The sequence below is a fragment of the Equus przewalskii genome, chromosome 26 (genome assembly GCF_037783145.1).
Source record: "Equus przewalskii isolate Varuska chromosome 26, EquPr2, whole genome shotgun sequence".
Taxonomy (NCBI): Eukaryota; Metazoa; Chordata; class Mammalia; order Perissodactyla; family Equidae; genus Equus; species Equus przewalskii.
The window spans coordinates 5,515,629-5,531,291 of record NC_091856.1 but is presented as its reverse complement, the minus strand read 5'-3'; the positions used below and the strand labels follow the sequence as shown (position 1 = coordinate 5,531,291).

The window sequence follows — 15,663 nt, the reverse complement described above, 5'->3', positions numbered from 1 at the left end:
TGCCTGCCCGAGACCAGCCCACCACATCTGTGACGTGAGAGAAGGCCATTTCTATCCTGAGGGAATCACTGTTATTCTGATCTGTGAGAACAGCCAAACATACCCACCAATTAGGACAAGAGCACCAGGATTTGAAGTCAGACAGATCAGGCTGGGAGCCTGAAGCAGCAGACGCCTGCTAAGCAGCAGCTGCTCCCCTCCTGGGTGGCCCAGGGATGGTAATTTGGGTTGAAACAGGCTCTAGCCACTGAGCCCGCAGCAATACCCGTTGTGATGGACGGCCTTGACCTTTGCCCTCAGTTAAGCGGAGCCGCCCTAGCTTCAGCTAGCTGTCTAAGGTTTACTGACTGACTTCTACCCCAGCCACTCCGCCACCCTCAGCCAGCCAAGTCCCCTGTGCCCCTGCACCCCACTTCCACGCTTGCCCTGCCTCCCCGCCACCAGCCACGCTCCACACGCGGCGCAGAGAGCTCCCAACACCCAGCAGATGTTCTGCTGCCCTGACAGCCCCCAGAGGGCTCTGGGTGGCCACGGTTAAGCTTAAATCCTCATGGTGGCTCCTGGCGGCCTGATCCGGCCCCTCCGCCCTCCGGCCCGCATCTCCAGCTCACCTTCCCACCGCCGCGGTCTGCCCTGGGAGCCGCCGCTCCTTCCAGCTTCTGCACCTACTGCCTCCTCCACGTTCTAGCTTTCAGCCTGAAGGCCACTTCCTCAGAGGCCTTCCCGACCCCCACCAGCTAGAGCAGGCCCTGTCCCCAAGGTCCACGCGTCCTCCTGCTCCCAATTTCCTTTCATAGCACTTTCCACCTTTGCTGTATTATACGATGCTTCGCTCTGTTATATTGCCTTGCGTTGTATTACGTGACAGTCACGTCACATTCTTTGCTTGTTTGCTGACCGTCTCCAGCCACCTCACTGGAACACGAGTTTTATGAGACGGCTTGTCCTGCAGTGTTTCACAGGGAACCCTCAGTGCCTAAACAGTGCCTGGAACACACAGCAGAAACTCGAGAAATGTTCACTGACTCATGAAGGGCCAGGCCTGGGGGGGCACATGAATTGCTGGATCCCAGGTCACTGTCAGCCTCTAGGGATGCTGACCACCCTCTCAGTGGAACACCACTTCCTGGCTGCAGTTCTTCTCCCATCTGGGCTGTCCATTTTTTTCTTTTTGCCAAGGAAGATTAGCCCTGAGCTAACATCTGTGCCAACTTCCTCCACTTTATATGTGGGTCGCTGCCACAGCATAGCTGATGAGTGCTATAGGTCCCCACCCAGGATCTGAACCCGCGAACCCAGACAGCCAAAGTGGAGCATGCGAAACTCAACCACTGTGCCACGGGGCTGGCCCCTGGGCTGCCCCTCTGTGATCTCAAGTCAACATGTGAAAGGTGAATGCCCCCCTTCCTCTCCCAGACCTGTCCCTCCTGCCCTGGGCAGCTTTTCCAGCTTGGGGAATGGGCACCACCATCCACCACAGACCCAAGCCAGAAACCCGCGAGTCCTACCCAGCCTCAGCCAGTGTGTCCCATGGACCCGCCCCTCGAACATCGCTCCTCCCACCACTCCTCCCCTCCCCTCAGCCCCGCCTAACTCCAAGCCGCCATCTCTCACCTGGGCCACCTCAAAAGCCCCCTGGCCTCCCCACCCAGCTCCCCGGCACACCATTCTCCACATTCTAGCCAAGGGACGCCCCCCTCCAAAGGGCAAAACTGCTCTCCTGCTTAAAACGCTGCCCTGCCTCTCCCTGCCCTTGGGACAGGGTCCCAGCCCTCAGCCTCCACGTCCCCTGCCTCTCCTCCCCTCTCCTGTATCCCGGAAGCAGCTGGCCCTCCATCCTTCCTGAACCTCTTGCACATCCTACACACCCCACACAGCACTGCCCCCCAGGCCTTTCCGCACTCTGTGCCCTGCACTTGAAAGGCCCTCCCTCCACCTCTGCTGCCTGCAAACGAACCAGCCTCCAAGACTCAGGTCAACCACCACCCCTGAGCCCCCCAGCAGAGCGGGTCCCTCTCTTCTGTCTCCCGTAGCACCATGGGTGGAGCCCTCTGTCATCACACCCGTGTCCCTGTCCAGGCTCTGAGCTCCCCGAGGGCAGGGGCCGGGCTCAGGGGCACAGGAGGCCTGTCCTTACCGGGCCTATTCTGCATCCCTCATGTCTCAGTCTCACCTCCCAGGGGCTGCCACGGAAGTCAGCTCCTCCAAGAGTGCCCAGGGGCCTTACCTCTATTGCTGTAGTCATCTACAAGGATAACTTCTTCTAGCAGGATGTCTGGGGACGTCTCGAGGACGCTGTAAACTGTCCGAAGGAGGGTTGACCAGGCTTCATTGTAAAACGCTATGACGACAGACGTCGTGGGCAAACGTTCATAATCGTATGTCTTCTTTTTGCACCTGCAAATACAACACAAGTTCAGGAATTGCGACCCCACGGTTGACCGTGCGTACCAGGCGAAGGTTGGTGCTGGCGATGGAGTGACGACGGGGACACGGGTCACAGTCTCAAGGCCTCCCCTGGGGAATGGGAAATAATCTGCCTCGATCTTCCAGAGCCCCGGTGCTCCACCAGGAGCCCCAACAGATTCTAAGAAAGGTTCTGACCACGACACCCAAGAAGCCTGAATGGTGGGAAACTGTTTTTAAGCTTTAAAGCAATTTCCAGATTTGAGCAACAGACAAGCTGAGCAGAACGAGAGAGAGACTGGCCTTCTCCCTCCCAAGGGCTCTCCCACCTGTGCACTCCCGCCTCTCCCCCGCCAGCCCTTTGCTCAGACTTGCCCTTGCCCAGAAGGAAAGACGTGTCCTTGCCCTTTCCCAGAAGGCCCTTTTCTCCCCGCTCTACTTGGCAGACTCTCTTTCAAGAACAACTCAAGCCCATCCCCCCAGGGAAGGCCCTGGGACCCCCGTCCGGGGCAGCTGCTCGCCCCCCACGCTGCTCTGGCACCGCGCCCACGCCTCCACTGCAGCCCGAGCCCCTCACAGCACTCGCTCCTCACGCGCCACTCGAGTCTCGCCTGCCCTCCCCCAGCATCTTCCCGATGCTTCACCCCAGCAGCACCTACACTCCACAAAGGCGGTGGGCTGAACGCTGGACTAGGACCGTGGCTAGGACACACGAATGTTCCGGGAAGGAGTACGAACAGGTCTTCTGCAGGGGACGCCGGCTGCCTCCCAGTACCACGCCACCCGCTCCATTCTGTGGCAGCCTCGTGGGGCGGGGCTGAGCCCACTTGTCTTTGGGCCTTGACTGGCAGTGACAGGAACCAACAGGCTCCCCCTTTGTTTACGGGGGTTTTCTGTTACTTTGCAGGGAGGGTTCCCTGGCTGACAGAAAATCCTCTCCTCAGAGTGATGGGTGACAAACTCCCAGTGTCATCCCAGGGACTGGGCAGTGCCTGGAAGTCATCAGCAGGAAACGGCTGACAGCAGGGTAGGTGAGGAACAGAAACCCAAGAGTAACACAGAAGGACCAGGGCTTGAATGCCAGGCTGGCAACGCGACAAGGGGACAAATGCTGGAGGGCTGCCGGGCTGCCAGGTGGCCTTACGGACAGCCGAGGGCAGCCCAAAGAGTGAGAGACAGGCAGGAGGAGGGGGACTAACGTCTGCTGACTGTCTGCCACGCGCCCAGCACCGTACCAGCGGGCCCTGCATCAGTCAGTCACCAAACGTTTCCTGATCACCTACCATGTGCCAGACAGGCAAAGCCTCTGCTCCCACAGAGCTTACATTCAGGGGACAACGATCAAGTAAGTAAACACAGCAATAATTTCAGAAAGTGAGGGTGCCATGGAGAAAAGGAGGGCATGAAATAGCAACTAGTGAGGGCAGTAGGAAGGGGAACAACCACAGGTAATCAGGGAGGGCCTCTCGGAGGAGGTGATATTTAGGATGAGACCTGAATAATGAGGCACCCAGTCTCACAAAAAGCCAAGGAAGAGCCCTTTGTGTACGCAACTTATTTCTTTGTGTTTTTTTTCCTTTTATTTTATTATGAAAAGTTTCAAACATACGAAAAGTAGGGAGAATACCATAAGAAACTCCTATGTACCTTTTGCCTGACTTCAAAATTCTCAATGCACAGTCAATCCTGATTCATCTAGGTGCTCGCCCACTCCCCTCATCGCAGATTTTTTTTCCTTTTATATAAAAGTCTTTATTTTATTTATATATTATTGACAGAAAATTGGCATATAACATTATATAAGTTTCAGGTGTATATAAGTTTCAACTGTATACACGACAAAGTGATCACTACCAAAGTCTAGTTACCATCCAACCCCAGATCATTTTTAAGCAAAATCCAGCATATTGCTGCATCCATAAATATTTTTATATGTTTCTCTAAGAGATAAGGATTCTTTTTTATAATAAACACAGTGTCACTGTAACACCTTAAAAAATTAGCAATTCCTTACTGCCACCATCTCTCCAGTCTACAATATTTCATGAAAGTTAAGAAGCCAATGGTTAGAAGACACACCATTCTTTCATGAATCAATAAGAAAGACAACTGCCAATCATAACTATAGGATGGACTCATTTTACGACACATCCTAATTTCAGAAATGTTTAAAGTGTAAAACAAAACACATGCCTTAGAATCGATTAAATGTAGTCCTTTAACTCTCAAAACCACCTCCCATGTTACTATTTACTGTTCTCATCTGAAAGACAAGGCTCAGAGGCCTGGGGTAACATCACACCTCCCCAGCTCCTCCCTCCACCATGACGTGGGTGATTTCTCCCCTCCTCCCTCTCAGGGTCTTCCAGCGAGCTCCAGGGCCTTCTTCCCAAATGCCAGGTCAGGTTCTGCAGGGAGCTCTGAGGCTCTCTGGCAGTGGCCCAGCCTCTGCGGTCACCGGGGTGGCTTGTCCACAGGAACAGGCTTATCTGAGACTCTCAGACAGGGGCTGGCTCTCCTCAGCCACTGTTACATTCTCACCCCCGCTGTGTCTGAAGGCCCAGCTCTGAGCACTGGAGCAAAAGTCAGCCGAGGCTGGAAGCATGGCAGCTCTGGCGTCCTGAAGCGACAGGGCACCCACCCGCCGCAGCCAACGGCACCTGAATCCTTGGACACCATGGGCTTCCAATTCGCGGAAGGAGTCACTTAGCACTGTGCTCGACACTCACCACCGTGCTCGGCCCACACTCAAGGGAGGAGAATTGGGCTCCATCTTTGGAAGGGAAGGAGATCAAAGAACTTGCAGGTATATTTTTAAACCACACACAGGTCAGAAAGCAACAGAAGAAACTCTTAGACAGGCCCAAACCGCGAGACGGTCTATAATCCACTAGGCCTGCACTCTCGAAAACATCAACGTCCTGAGACAGCGAAAGGTACGTGACAGTATGTGACTTCCAAGACCAGGTCATGAGACAGAGAGGGTTCCTCTTTGTTCCCTCCCGTGGACTATCCATTCTGGGAAAACCAGACGCCACGTGGCGAGAACACACAGGTATCCCACAGTCTACGTCAGGAGGGACTGAGGCCTCGCCAGCCAGCCGCACAAACTTCCCAGCAGGGGACAGCCATCTTGAGAGCAGATCCCCCAGCCCCAAGCCGTGAGATGAGGAAAGCCCTGGGCGCACTTTGACTGAGATCTCAGGAGAGATCCCAAGCCAGAACCACCCAGCGAGCCACTCCCGAACTCCTCACCCACAGCCATCAGGGGAGGTCACAAACGCGGACTGTGGTTTTAGGTCACTAAGTTTTGTAGTCATAGATGTGCTGAAATAAATCACAAGGAAACTCTCAGACAGGCCCAAACCGCGAGATGGTCTATAATCCACTAGGGCTGCGCTCTCGAAAACATCGATGTCCTGAGACAGCGAAAGGCTGAGGGGCCTCTCAGACTGAGGGAGACAGAAGAGGCAGGACAATGGCAGTCAGATTGATTCTCCATCAGACGCCCGCTCAGGAAGGAAAAAGGGCTCTAAAAGCCGGGACAGTGGGAAAATCCAACACTGCACAAGTCTCGTGAATTTGCTAACTACATCATGGTACCTGAGAGAACGTCCTTATTCTCAGAAAACAGACGCTGAAGTGACACAGGATAAAGGATTACTATCTGTAACTTACTGTCAAATGTGTATAATACTATAGCGTGCACACAGAAAGAGAAATATTAAGTACATGGGGCAAAATAATGAGTTGATCTAGATGATGGATATATAGGAGCTGGTTACGCTTTCTTGTAAATATTCCCTAGGTTTGAATTTTTCAAAATTAAAAGTTTAATACAAAAAGAAGAAAAAAATGTTGATGATGCAAAGGGTGCCCTCACACACCACGCTGATCCTGACCTGTAAATGTGCGTCTCGATCTCCGTGGCCCCAACAAAGGCCCCTCCGACCTCATTCTTTCCCACTTCCACCAAAGCAGCCGCCTCCTCTAAACACAGGTTATAGCGAGTGGAAAACACATACACACGTGTGAAAATACAAGCCTCTGAGCACTAGACGGCATGCATAGAAAAGCTATTGCAGTCCAACGGAGGCATCAGAAAGAATTCATTGCTCATACGACATGAAAAAAAGTGTTTTTGTGAAGGCTAAAGATAAAGATTTTATCTTTAAAAAAAACGTAAAGCTCAAGTTTAGTTTTGAACGTTCACAGGTACAAAGAGAAATGAGTGGAAATAAGGACAGTGAAGTGAGGTTTTCAAAAATGAAGTTTAGTCAATTTAAAGAACTGTCTTTTCGTCTGAAATGACACCCCTACTGTTTTGGATTAAAATTTATCTCTTCTCAAGATGAGAATAAGCAGCAGGGCGGGGAAAGTTCTGCTCGCCCGAGTAGCATCAGGATCATCAGTCAGTCCCTCCTCGGTGTTTTGTTTGTGTTTTCACTGCTCTGTGAGAACCAAAAGCCCGAGGCCACATTCTAGAACATCGAGGTGAGCCGTTTGTGTCGCCTTAAATCACAAGAACACCGGGTACCGGTTTGGCAATACATACTCGGAGTGTCAAAAACTTCCTCCTCTCTTTGATCTCACATCTATGTATCTCAGAATTTCTCACCTAAGAAAATAACCAGATACCCTGAAGGAGGCTTGCTATAAAAATTTTTCCTTGTAACACTATTTATCACAGCAAAAAAACCCCTGCAAACAATCTCAATGTCCAAGAAGAAACAGCTGAAGTGCAGCACAGCCGCACAAGGAAATGCTACACGGCCATCCGAAACCACATTTTCAGAGGCTCTTTAATGATGATGGAGAATGGTCACACTCTAATGTTAAATCAAAAAGCAGCAGAAGTGACAGTACGTGACAAATCTATGGACAGTATTATGCCAATTCCAGAAACGAGTGTGCGCACACACTCACACATAAACAATAAAGAATAGAAAGAAATATGCCAAAAATGTTAACAACGGCTGTTTCTGAGCAAGGAGAGAGCACTGATTGTTATTTAGCTCTTCATATTTTTCTGCATTCTAAAATTGTTCTACGATGAACATGCATCATTTTTATAATCACAAAGAAAGATTATTTTTTAAAAGCTGGGTCAAACTTCTTTGCTCCCTGTAGCAAAAGCCTTCATGGAGCAATAATTTAATAGTCTACCCTCTCCTTTTTTTCTCGGCCTAGCGTAGTTTCTCTGTCTTTCTTTTAAACTTCCCTTAAAGGCATCCTCTTTCATGAAGTTCAGTGCATCCTTCTGGAATGTCTCTCAGTTTGCTTCCAGGAAAAATACTTGACCCTTCTCCTGACTGAGAAAAGGCTGTGCATCCCTCAAGCAGACAAGGACCGCAGGGCACCGCTTCAGCAGTCCACCTTTGCCTGGGGGACAACAGGGGGCTCCCAGCTACCTTCACTGCTGCGCCACAGTAAGCCGTCCTTTCCTTAAGCTTCTGGCATAACCCAGGTGCTTCGTGAGGCCGGGGGCTGCTTGTGCTTGTCTGTATTTCGGCACGCCCACACTGCACCTGGTCACAGCAGGGACCTTTGCTGAGCGCTCACTACTGATGGGCAGGCAGTGTGCCGAGCAGGTTACACACATGACTTAACCTACAGCAGGTGGGGCCACCATCACCTCCACGAGCACCAGGCAGGTCTACGTATTAGACGTACGGGAATGACTGGGTGCAGTAAACGCCTCCTGAGCTTCTTGTACCTTTATATCTAGGTTATCACATAAATGTCTGTAAAAGAATGAAGACTCACCTCCTTTGCAGAACAGGCCAGGGAGGCCATCACGTGCATCGGTCTGCTTCACCTGCCTCACGATCCTTATCTCCTCTCTTCACCTGAGGGCACTTTGATTTCTCTTTCAAGAACCGGATTGCCTCAATTCTCAGTCTGTGTGCTTCCTGCAGGGCTAAACACACTCACCCCCCCACACACATATATGCACATGTGCACACACACGTACACATGCCCCGCCGGGAAGGTCCCATCCCCCAGGCCAGACTGATCAACACTTTCCTGAGGACACCAGTTGAGTCCCTGAACCCAGAGTCCAGGAAACCTGAACCCAGTTCTAATCCTGACTCTTCTGTGACAGATGTCAATATATTCTCTAGTATATCTAAGTCAGTTTACATTGCGTCTTCTATCACAGCCCAAAGACTTCTGACTAATGGAGAAAACAAGCATTTTATTTTTTTAAGTGAATACAGGACTTCCACTTCTGGCCATATGGAAGACAAAAACGTCTAGGGACGTTTTTGGGTATAGGACACCCAAAACCTTCTCAATAAAATACTTAAAAGAAAAATCTTTTAAATGCACAGCTCAGCTTACAGAAAAAGTTAAAAGAATTCCTCAGAGTTCAGGAGCAACAAGAAAATACAAACCCAGATGTTAGAGTTGTCAGACACAGAACATAAAATAAGTGTGCTTAATACACTTAAATGAGAGGACCTCAAACGAGTGACAAAGAAACAAGAATGACAGCCAAATCCAGCACAACAAAGACATCTCACAGCAACGGTGCCAGCCGGGGGACAACGAACGCTGCCTTCAAATACCAAACTATCAACCTCGAATTATATAGCCAACCAAACTGTCTTCAAAGAACAAGAGCGAAATAAAAACACTGTCAGAGAAATAAAACTGAGTGTTTACAACAATAACCTTTTCTACAGTCATTAAAACATGATGCGTTTCAGGAAGAAGGAAAAGAAACCCAGAAAGGTCTCGGACATCCAAAGACCACCATTCAGGAAAGAATGACGGGCAGAGAAAATTGTAAACTGGAGGAGAAATGCAAACAAACAAACTGGGCATTTTTAAAGTGTCTAATGTGTTGGTTTAAAGAGCGAGACCAAATTCAAACACTGGAGTAAAATGGCATATAAATTGGGCAGGAAGGCGGTCAAGGTTAAAGCATTCTAAGGTCCACAGTTACTTTAGCCCTGCAGAGTTAGATGTGTACTTTCAAATTTACCACTAAAGATTAGAAAAAAAGACTGTGACTGCCAAATTAGCAGAGACAGAAAAATGGAATGAGAAGGGGGACACCTCATCAACTCAAAAGGCAGCACGAAAAAAATACACAGAAAAAGCATAACCAATAGAAAGCATAAAATAAGAGGGCACAATCAAATCCTAAAGTTTCAGGAAGCACAACAAATATAAATGGACAAGATTATCTAGTGAAAGTCAAAGACTGTCCGTCTTGATTTTTTTTAATGACAACACAAAATTGAGCAACACGCTATTTAGAGACACGCCTAAAACATAAACACACAGAATGAGGGAAAAGAAAAGAATGAAGTAAGTACCAGGAAAATACTAACCCAAACCGAACCTGTTCTGTAGACTAAATTTAGAGGACTGATTCAAAGAAAGGGTGCCACTCGGACAACTGCAAGATGGGTCTAACAAGAAATAATAAAATATCCTACAGTTTACAACCTAGTTGGGGAAGAAAAAAAATCAGTGTAATCTCCACACCATGTGCGACGTTTTTCCAAAGATAACGCTGATCAGAGAAGAGACGAGCAGGCCACCTCTCTGCAAAAAGAGAAACCCCAACCAACTCCCTCCTGCCAGCTGCAGCAGGACACAAACACTTTCTTTCGCTGAATTTCCTATGTAGAAGTATTTTGCGACTCTGCCACGGCAGCACCCAAGTTCTTATTCCTGAACTCAGATCCATATCCACAATTATAGCACTAGTAAGGGTAAACTGGAGCAAGTGTTCAAGAAATGCAAACACCTGTATTATTTACACACTTTGCTGACCAGTGGTTCACAACTGCCCCACTACAGCACAGAAGAGCGTAAGTCCACATGCATGGCATCCCCATACATGTGCCGGTGGAAACGCACAGCCCGAGGGCACCGTCACTCCACCTTTCTCTGCCACTGACTTTGTCAGAATGCAAATGAGAATGACATTATAGTGACTATCTCAAAGCTTCTCTGACCTATGAAAACTACAACTTTTTGCAAATACTGGTACAACATTATCAGCAACCATTTACTTGTGACACATCTTCCAACTGACTGTGATGTCACCATTAGTTTCAACTGCACTGGAGCTGTTATTAACTTCTACTTTGTCTAATTCTGGTATTCTTCCACACCCTCAAAAGCACACACCCTTAATCTTCTGAGTGAGAAAGCCACAGGCTCTAAGCCAGCAGCTTTCAACCCCAGTGGCACACCGGCCTCAGCCTGGGCCCTACCCACAGAAATGCTATTTAATTGTTCTGGGGAAGGTCCTCGGCATCGATAGTTTTCAAAGTTCCCCATGGCCACAAACCCAGCTCTCTGGATCCCCACTACGGCCTGCGGCCATCTCAGAGTGAAAGTTCCCCTCTTCTTGCCAGGCTCCAGTGAGATGACATTTGTGAGTTTCGCAAACCCTATACTTACTATAGTGCCATGCAAGGATTCCTTGTCATCCTCCTCCTCCTGGATTCAGTGCTGTAACTAAAAGAAATCAAGTCGTGCTCCAATCCACTGGCCTGTGAATTATTAGATTCACAGAAGGGCAGACTCAGTAGCCAGACTTGCAGACCCCAGGAAGAGCCAAGCCCAACAGTCCCTCAGCAGTGCCCAACTCCCTGCCTATGGTAACAGGTTTATCCACGGGACTGTAAAGACGGGTTAAAAACCTGTGTGGGCCTATGCACATACGTACTCATGTCTGAATATGTTCTCGCCCACGTACCCATATGGATATTTTTCAAAATCTATTTCTATACCTGGAAAAGTCTAGAAATGTTAACAAGCACAGCAAAATGTTAACAGCAATTCTCCCAGGGGTGGTAAGTTTATGGGCGATTTTTGTTTTTCACTTTTTCGCTTCTCTGTATATGCTAAAATTTCTAGAGTGAACATGTATTGCTTTTATAAGTAAAATAAACAGATAAATAACTGTCTCCATCACAAAGGGGAGGAGGAATATTGCAAAGGAATAAAAGACGGGAGCTCTAGATGACCTCTGCTCCTTGGGGGCACAGCTTTTCCTCTCTGGGTAGTCTGGATGCTCCCTTGGGGCCTTGCCTCCTGCGACATTCAAGGACCTTAACCACCCTCTGCTTATTAGTTAGGGTCCTCCCACGCCGACTGTGAACTCATAATTGCCATTCTGGTTTCTCAGGCTAAACCTCGAGACCCTGATTAGGTCCTCATCCCTGTATGAACCATAATAAGAGTGAGCCTCCATGAAAGGCCCTGACCGACTGGCCACACTGAAGTGATGGCTCAAGGCCTGGCCCTGCTGAGACTGACACAGATCAAGCTCACCTTTCTCTCCAGAGGGCAAGAATAACCCAACAGGCATTGCTGCAGGAATGAAAGGCAGGAGGCATTCACACTCCTTATCACGCTGGGTTTGGATTAATTTCCCAGGGTCAATGCAACAGCAGGATCTATACGCAAATCCTGATAGGACACAGGGCAGCTGCGTCACCATGGAGACGGGACACCATAAGCCCCACAGGTCATCCACAGTGTTTCAAAGAGATTTCACAACCTGGGACAATAAAGGAAGCTGGAACCCGGAAAAGAAAAACTTTATGACCCATCCCCAGATGACTCTGAAAAGCCACCTCCTGGGTACATTGTTGGCAACAGAGAAGGGAGGAAAAACTAATAAGATCTGAGTACACAGTACGTTCCCAGGTATTAGGTGTTTTATTAACTCCTAGGTTCTGTTATTTCTGCTCATTCCCTATTTTGCAGTTAGGGAAACTGAGACTCAGAGAGGCTAGATAGCTTGCCCAAGATCACAGAGCTCAGGAGCAAAAGAGCCAGGTTTTCTCTCCCCTGGTCTGGGTTTGAACCCTGGGTCTAACCTGAGAGCTTCCCCAGCCCTTGCCTCAGGGAGCACCAACCCCAACAGACAAATTTCTACTCAAAAAGATGAGCAGTGAAAATGCCTCAGGCAGAAGCACGAGGCTAGGCAAGGGCAGATCCGGAAGACAGAGAGGACAGCAAAGCGCAAGTCCATCCAGACTGCCGACGGGGCAGAGGAGGCCTCTCGTGCAGGCACTCAGGCTCTCTCTGGCCAAGGATCCACTGAGCAGGTCCCTAAAATCAGCACAGTGCCAAGGGGGCCAGCAGCGTCACAGTCCCCCAAGGCCACTTCCTGCCTTGGGGCCTTGGCGAGCCACCTGTCCTCTCTGAGCCTATTTCCACACCTGTAAAGCAGGAATGACACACAGTGGGTGGGGTGGCAGGTGCCTAGGGCACACGGCAGGCTGCCCCCTGCCTCCTCCCTGGATCCCCTCTCTGAGCCCTCTTTTCCTCAGTCTTAAAGGAGGGGGCTCAAACGGGGACCTGGAAGATCCCCAGCAAGGGAGGAAAGGAGGGAGAGGCCAGGAGGGTGTCCTCTTGCTACCACCTTGTTCCCCTCTCACCCAAGCAGCGGGGCAACCGCCCAGCCAGCTGCTCCAACAGGGGTCAGGCGTCTGACCACCCAGGCTCGGCCGCACCATCCACGGGAGTGAGTTGAGCTGGACCACAGCCAGAAGGAGTGTTTCCCACCAGCTGCTCCTTCCTGGCTTCCTCCTCCTAAAGCTTGGGAATCCAACTCCCAGTGACAGGGAAGGAGGCTTGTGGCCTCTGACTTGGCCTTCCAGCCACGCTTCACTTTACCTGCGGCGTGCCCTCCCCTCCACTTCCTTCGCCGCCCTGGCGCATACCGGCAGGTGAATGGAGCCTGGCTCCAAGCCTCGGAGCCCTTCGCTTCCCCAAGGCAGCGGGGCAGCGGCGGAGCTGGACCGGGGGTGCTGCGGCCCCAGGAGGGGCACTCAAAGAGGGTCTCAACTTAAACCTGTCTGCTTAGCCCCCACCCCCACACTTTTCAAGGCCGAATGACAGACCTTCTCTAGGGAGAGGGAGCCAAGAGACCACGTAGTGACAGAATCGTCAATTGCTGAAAGTTTTCTATTTTCGTTTTCTAAAACTTTCTTGCGCCTTCCCCCTAGGAACACTTCCACTGCCCACTTCCGAGAAAGACTCAATACGACGCGCGATCCCCAGGTATTTCGAAACCCCAGTTGCGTCCCGCCACTTCACAGATGCAGAAACCGAGGCCCGGGGACTCGGCGGGCAGTGCTCCTCCCGCCAGCCGCGGACTCACAGCGGGTTCCAGCGCTCGGGCAGGCGGCGGTGCAGCGAGATGCGGTCGCTGAGGTAGATGTTGATCTGGTGCAGCCGCACGCTCTCCTCCTGCAGCCGCAGCTCACTGTCCTGCAGCTGCAGCCGCACCGCCTCGCCCCGCGCGCCCAGAGCCGCCTCGGACACCGGCGGCCGCGGCAGGACCGGCTCGCGCCGCCCGGAGCGCGGGGTGCGCGGGGTGCCCGGCTCGGCCCCGGCCCCGGCCCCGCGCCGCGCCCGCAGCACCGAGCCCAGCCCGGCTAGCGCGAGCAGCGCGAGCAACGCCAGCAGCGCCTCCCGGCCGCGCCGCAGCCCCCGCGGGCACCGCCGCCGCGCTGCGCGCCCCCACATGCGCCCGCCGCTGTGGCCAGCGCTCGCGCGCCAGGAGGCGGCGGCGCAGCCCGGGACCCGGATCCCGGAACCGCGCGCCGCCCCGCCCAGCCCCCGGCCCGCCCCCCTGCGCACCGCCCCCCGCCCGCCCGGCCGGCCCGAGCGCCTGCAGGAGCGAGGCTCTCACGCCCCGAGGGCGGCTGATCTTTACCGGGCCCCACGTGGGGTCGCTGCCACTGGCACCTTCTCTGCGGGCTGTGTGCATTCTTAAACAGGTCACGGCTGTAAAAGCCTTAGCTCGGCGCCTGGCACATCGTAAGGGCTCAGTAAACGCTGGCTGAGTTCACCCTGCATTATCTCATCTGACCCTTACACAGTCCAGGAGGAGCCGTCCTAGGATTGTCAACTCCACTTCACAGATAAGGAGACTGGGGCGCAAGGGGGTTAATCGACGCCAGGCTGTCTGCGGGCCCCCCTGAGACATATTGCTCGGATCCCTTGAATAATAAACCCTCCTTGGCTCCCTGTTAGTCAATATCTGTTGCTTATCCCTCACTTCACAGATTCCTCCAGGAAATTGATCAAAGGGACGAACTAGCCCCTGAAAAGAACACACGCATGATACCATCGCACACACCCCAGGCCGTGGCTTGAGGGAATGAGGGAACCACTGGGGCGCTGGAAATATTTAACAGGGTCAAGACCAGAGTGAGGCATGAGGCTCTCTCCGAGATTCAAAATTTAAGGGTGGGCCAAAAAAAACTCAGTAATCAAAATTAAAGATTTTTTTTTATTAATGTTATGATAGATTACAACCTTGTGAGATTTCAGTTGTACATTTTTGTTAGTCATGTTGTGGGTACACCACTTCCCCCTTTGTGCCCTCCCCCCACCCCCCCTTTTCCCTGGTAACCACCGATCAGATCTCCTTATCAATATACTAACTTCCACCTATGAGTGGAGTCATATAGAGATCGTCTTTCTCTGACTGTCTTATTTCGCTTAACATAATACCCTCGAGGTCCATCCACGTTGTTGTGAATGGGCCAATTTCGTCTTTTTTTTATGGCTGAGTAGTATTCCACTGTGTATATATACCACATCTTCTTTATCCAATCATCAGTTTCTGGGCATGTAGGCTGGTTCCACGTCTTGGCTATTGTAAATAATGCTGCGATGAACATAGGGGTGCAACGGACTCTTGAGATTTCTGATTTCAGGTTCTTAGGATAGATACCCAGTAATGGGATGGCTGGGTCATAGGGTATTTCTATTTTTAACTTTTTGAGAAATCTCCATACTGTTTTCCATAGTGGCTGTACCAGTTTGCATTCCCACCAACAGTGTATGAGGGTTCCTTTTTCTCCACAACCTCTCCAACATTTGTCGCTCTTGGTTTTGGATGTTTTTGCCAATCTAACAGGGGTAAGGTGATATCTTAGTGTAGTTTTGATTTGCATTTCCCTGATGATTAGCGATGATGAACATCTTTTCATGTGTCTATTGGCCATATTCATATCTTCTTTTGAGAAATGTCTGTTCATGTCCTCTGCCCATTTTTTGATCGGGTTGTTTGTTTTTTTGTTGTTAAGCAGTGTGAGTTCTTTGTATATTATGGAGATTAACCCTTTGTCGGATAAGTGGCTTGAAGATATTTTTTCCCAATTAGTGAGCTGTTTTTTTGTTTCAATCCTGTTTTCCCTTGCCTTGAAGAAGCTCTTTAGTCTGATGAAGTCCCATTTGTTTATTCTTTCTATTGTTTCCCTC

The 15,663-nt window shown here is 50.7% G+C and overlaps 1 protein-coding gene across 1 annotated transcript in view; it reads right to left on the bottom strand.

Moving 5' to 3' along the window:
• The window catches only part of GALNT12 (polypeptide N-acetylgalactosaminyltransferase 12), a 36,528-nt gene extending 22,554 nt beyond the window's left edge, over nucleotides 1-13,974 (bottom strand). Inside the window, exons 1-2 of the mRNA XM_008526699.2 lie at nucleotides 13,550-13,974; nucleotides 2,228-2,397 (exon numbers count right to left, since the gene is read on the bottom strand). Of these exons, the coding sequence (XP_008524921.2) occupies nucleotides 2,228-2,397; nucleotides 13,550-13,917 (538 nt within the window). The 5' untranslated portion in view covers nucleotides 13,918-13,974. The remainder of the gene's footprint in view (nucleotides 1-2,227; nucleotides 2,398-13,549) is intronic.
• Between the last annotated feature and the right edge of the window lie 1,689 nt (nucleotides 13,975-15,663).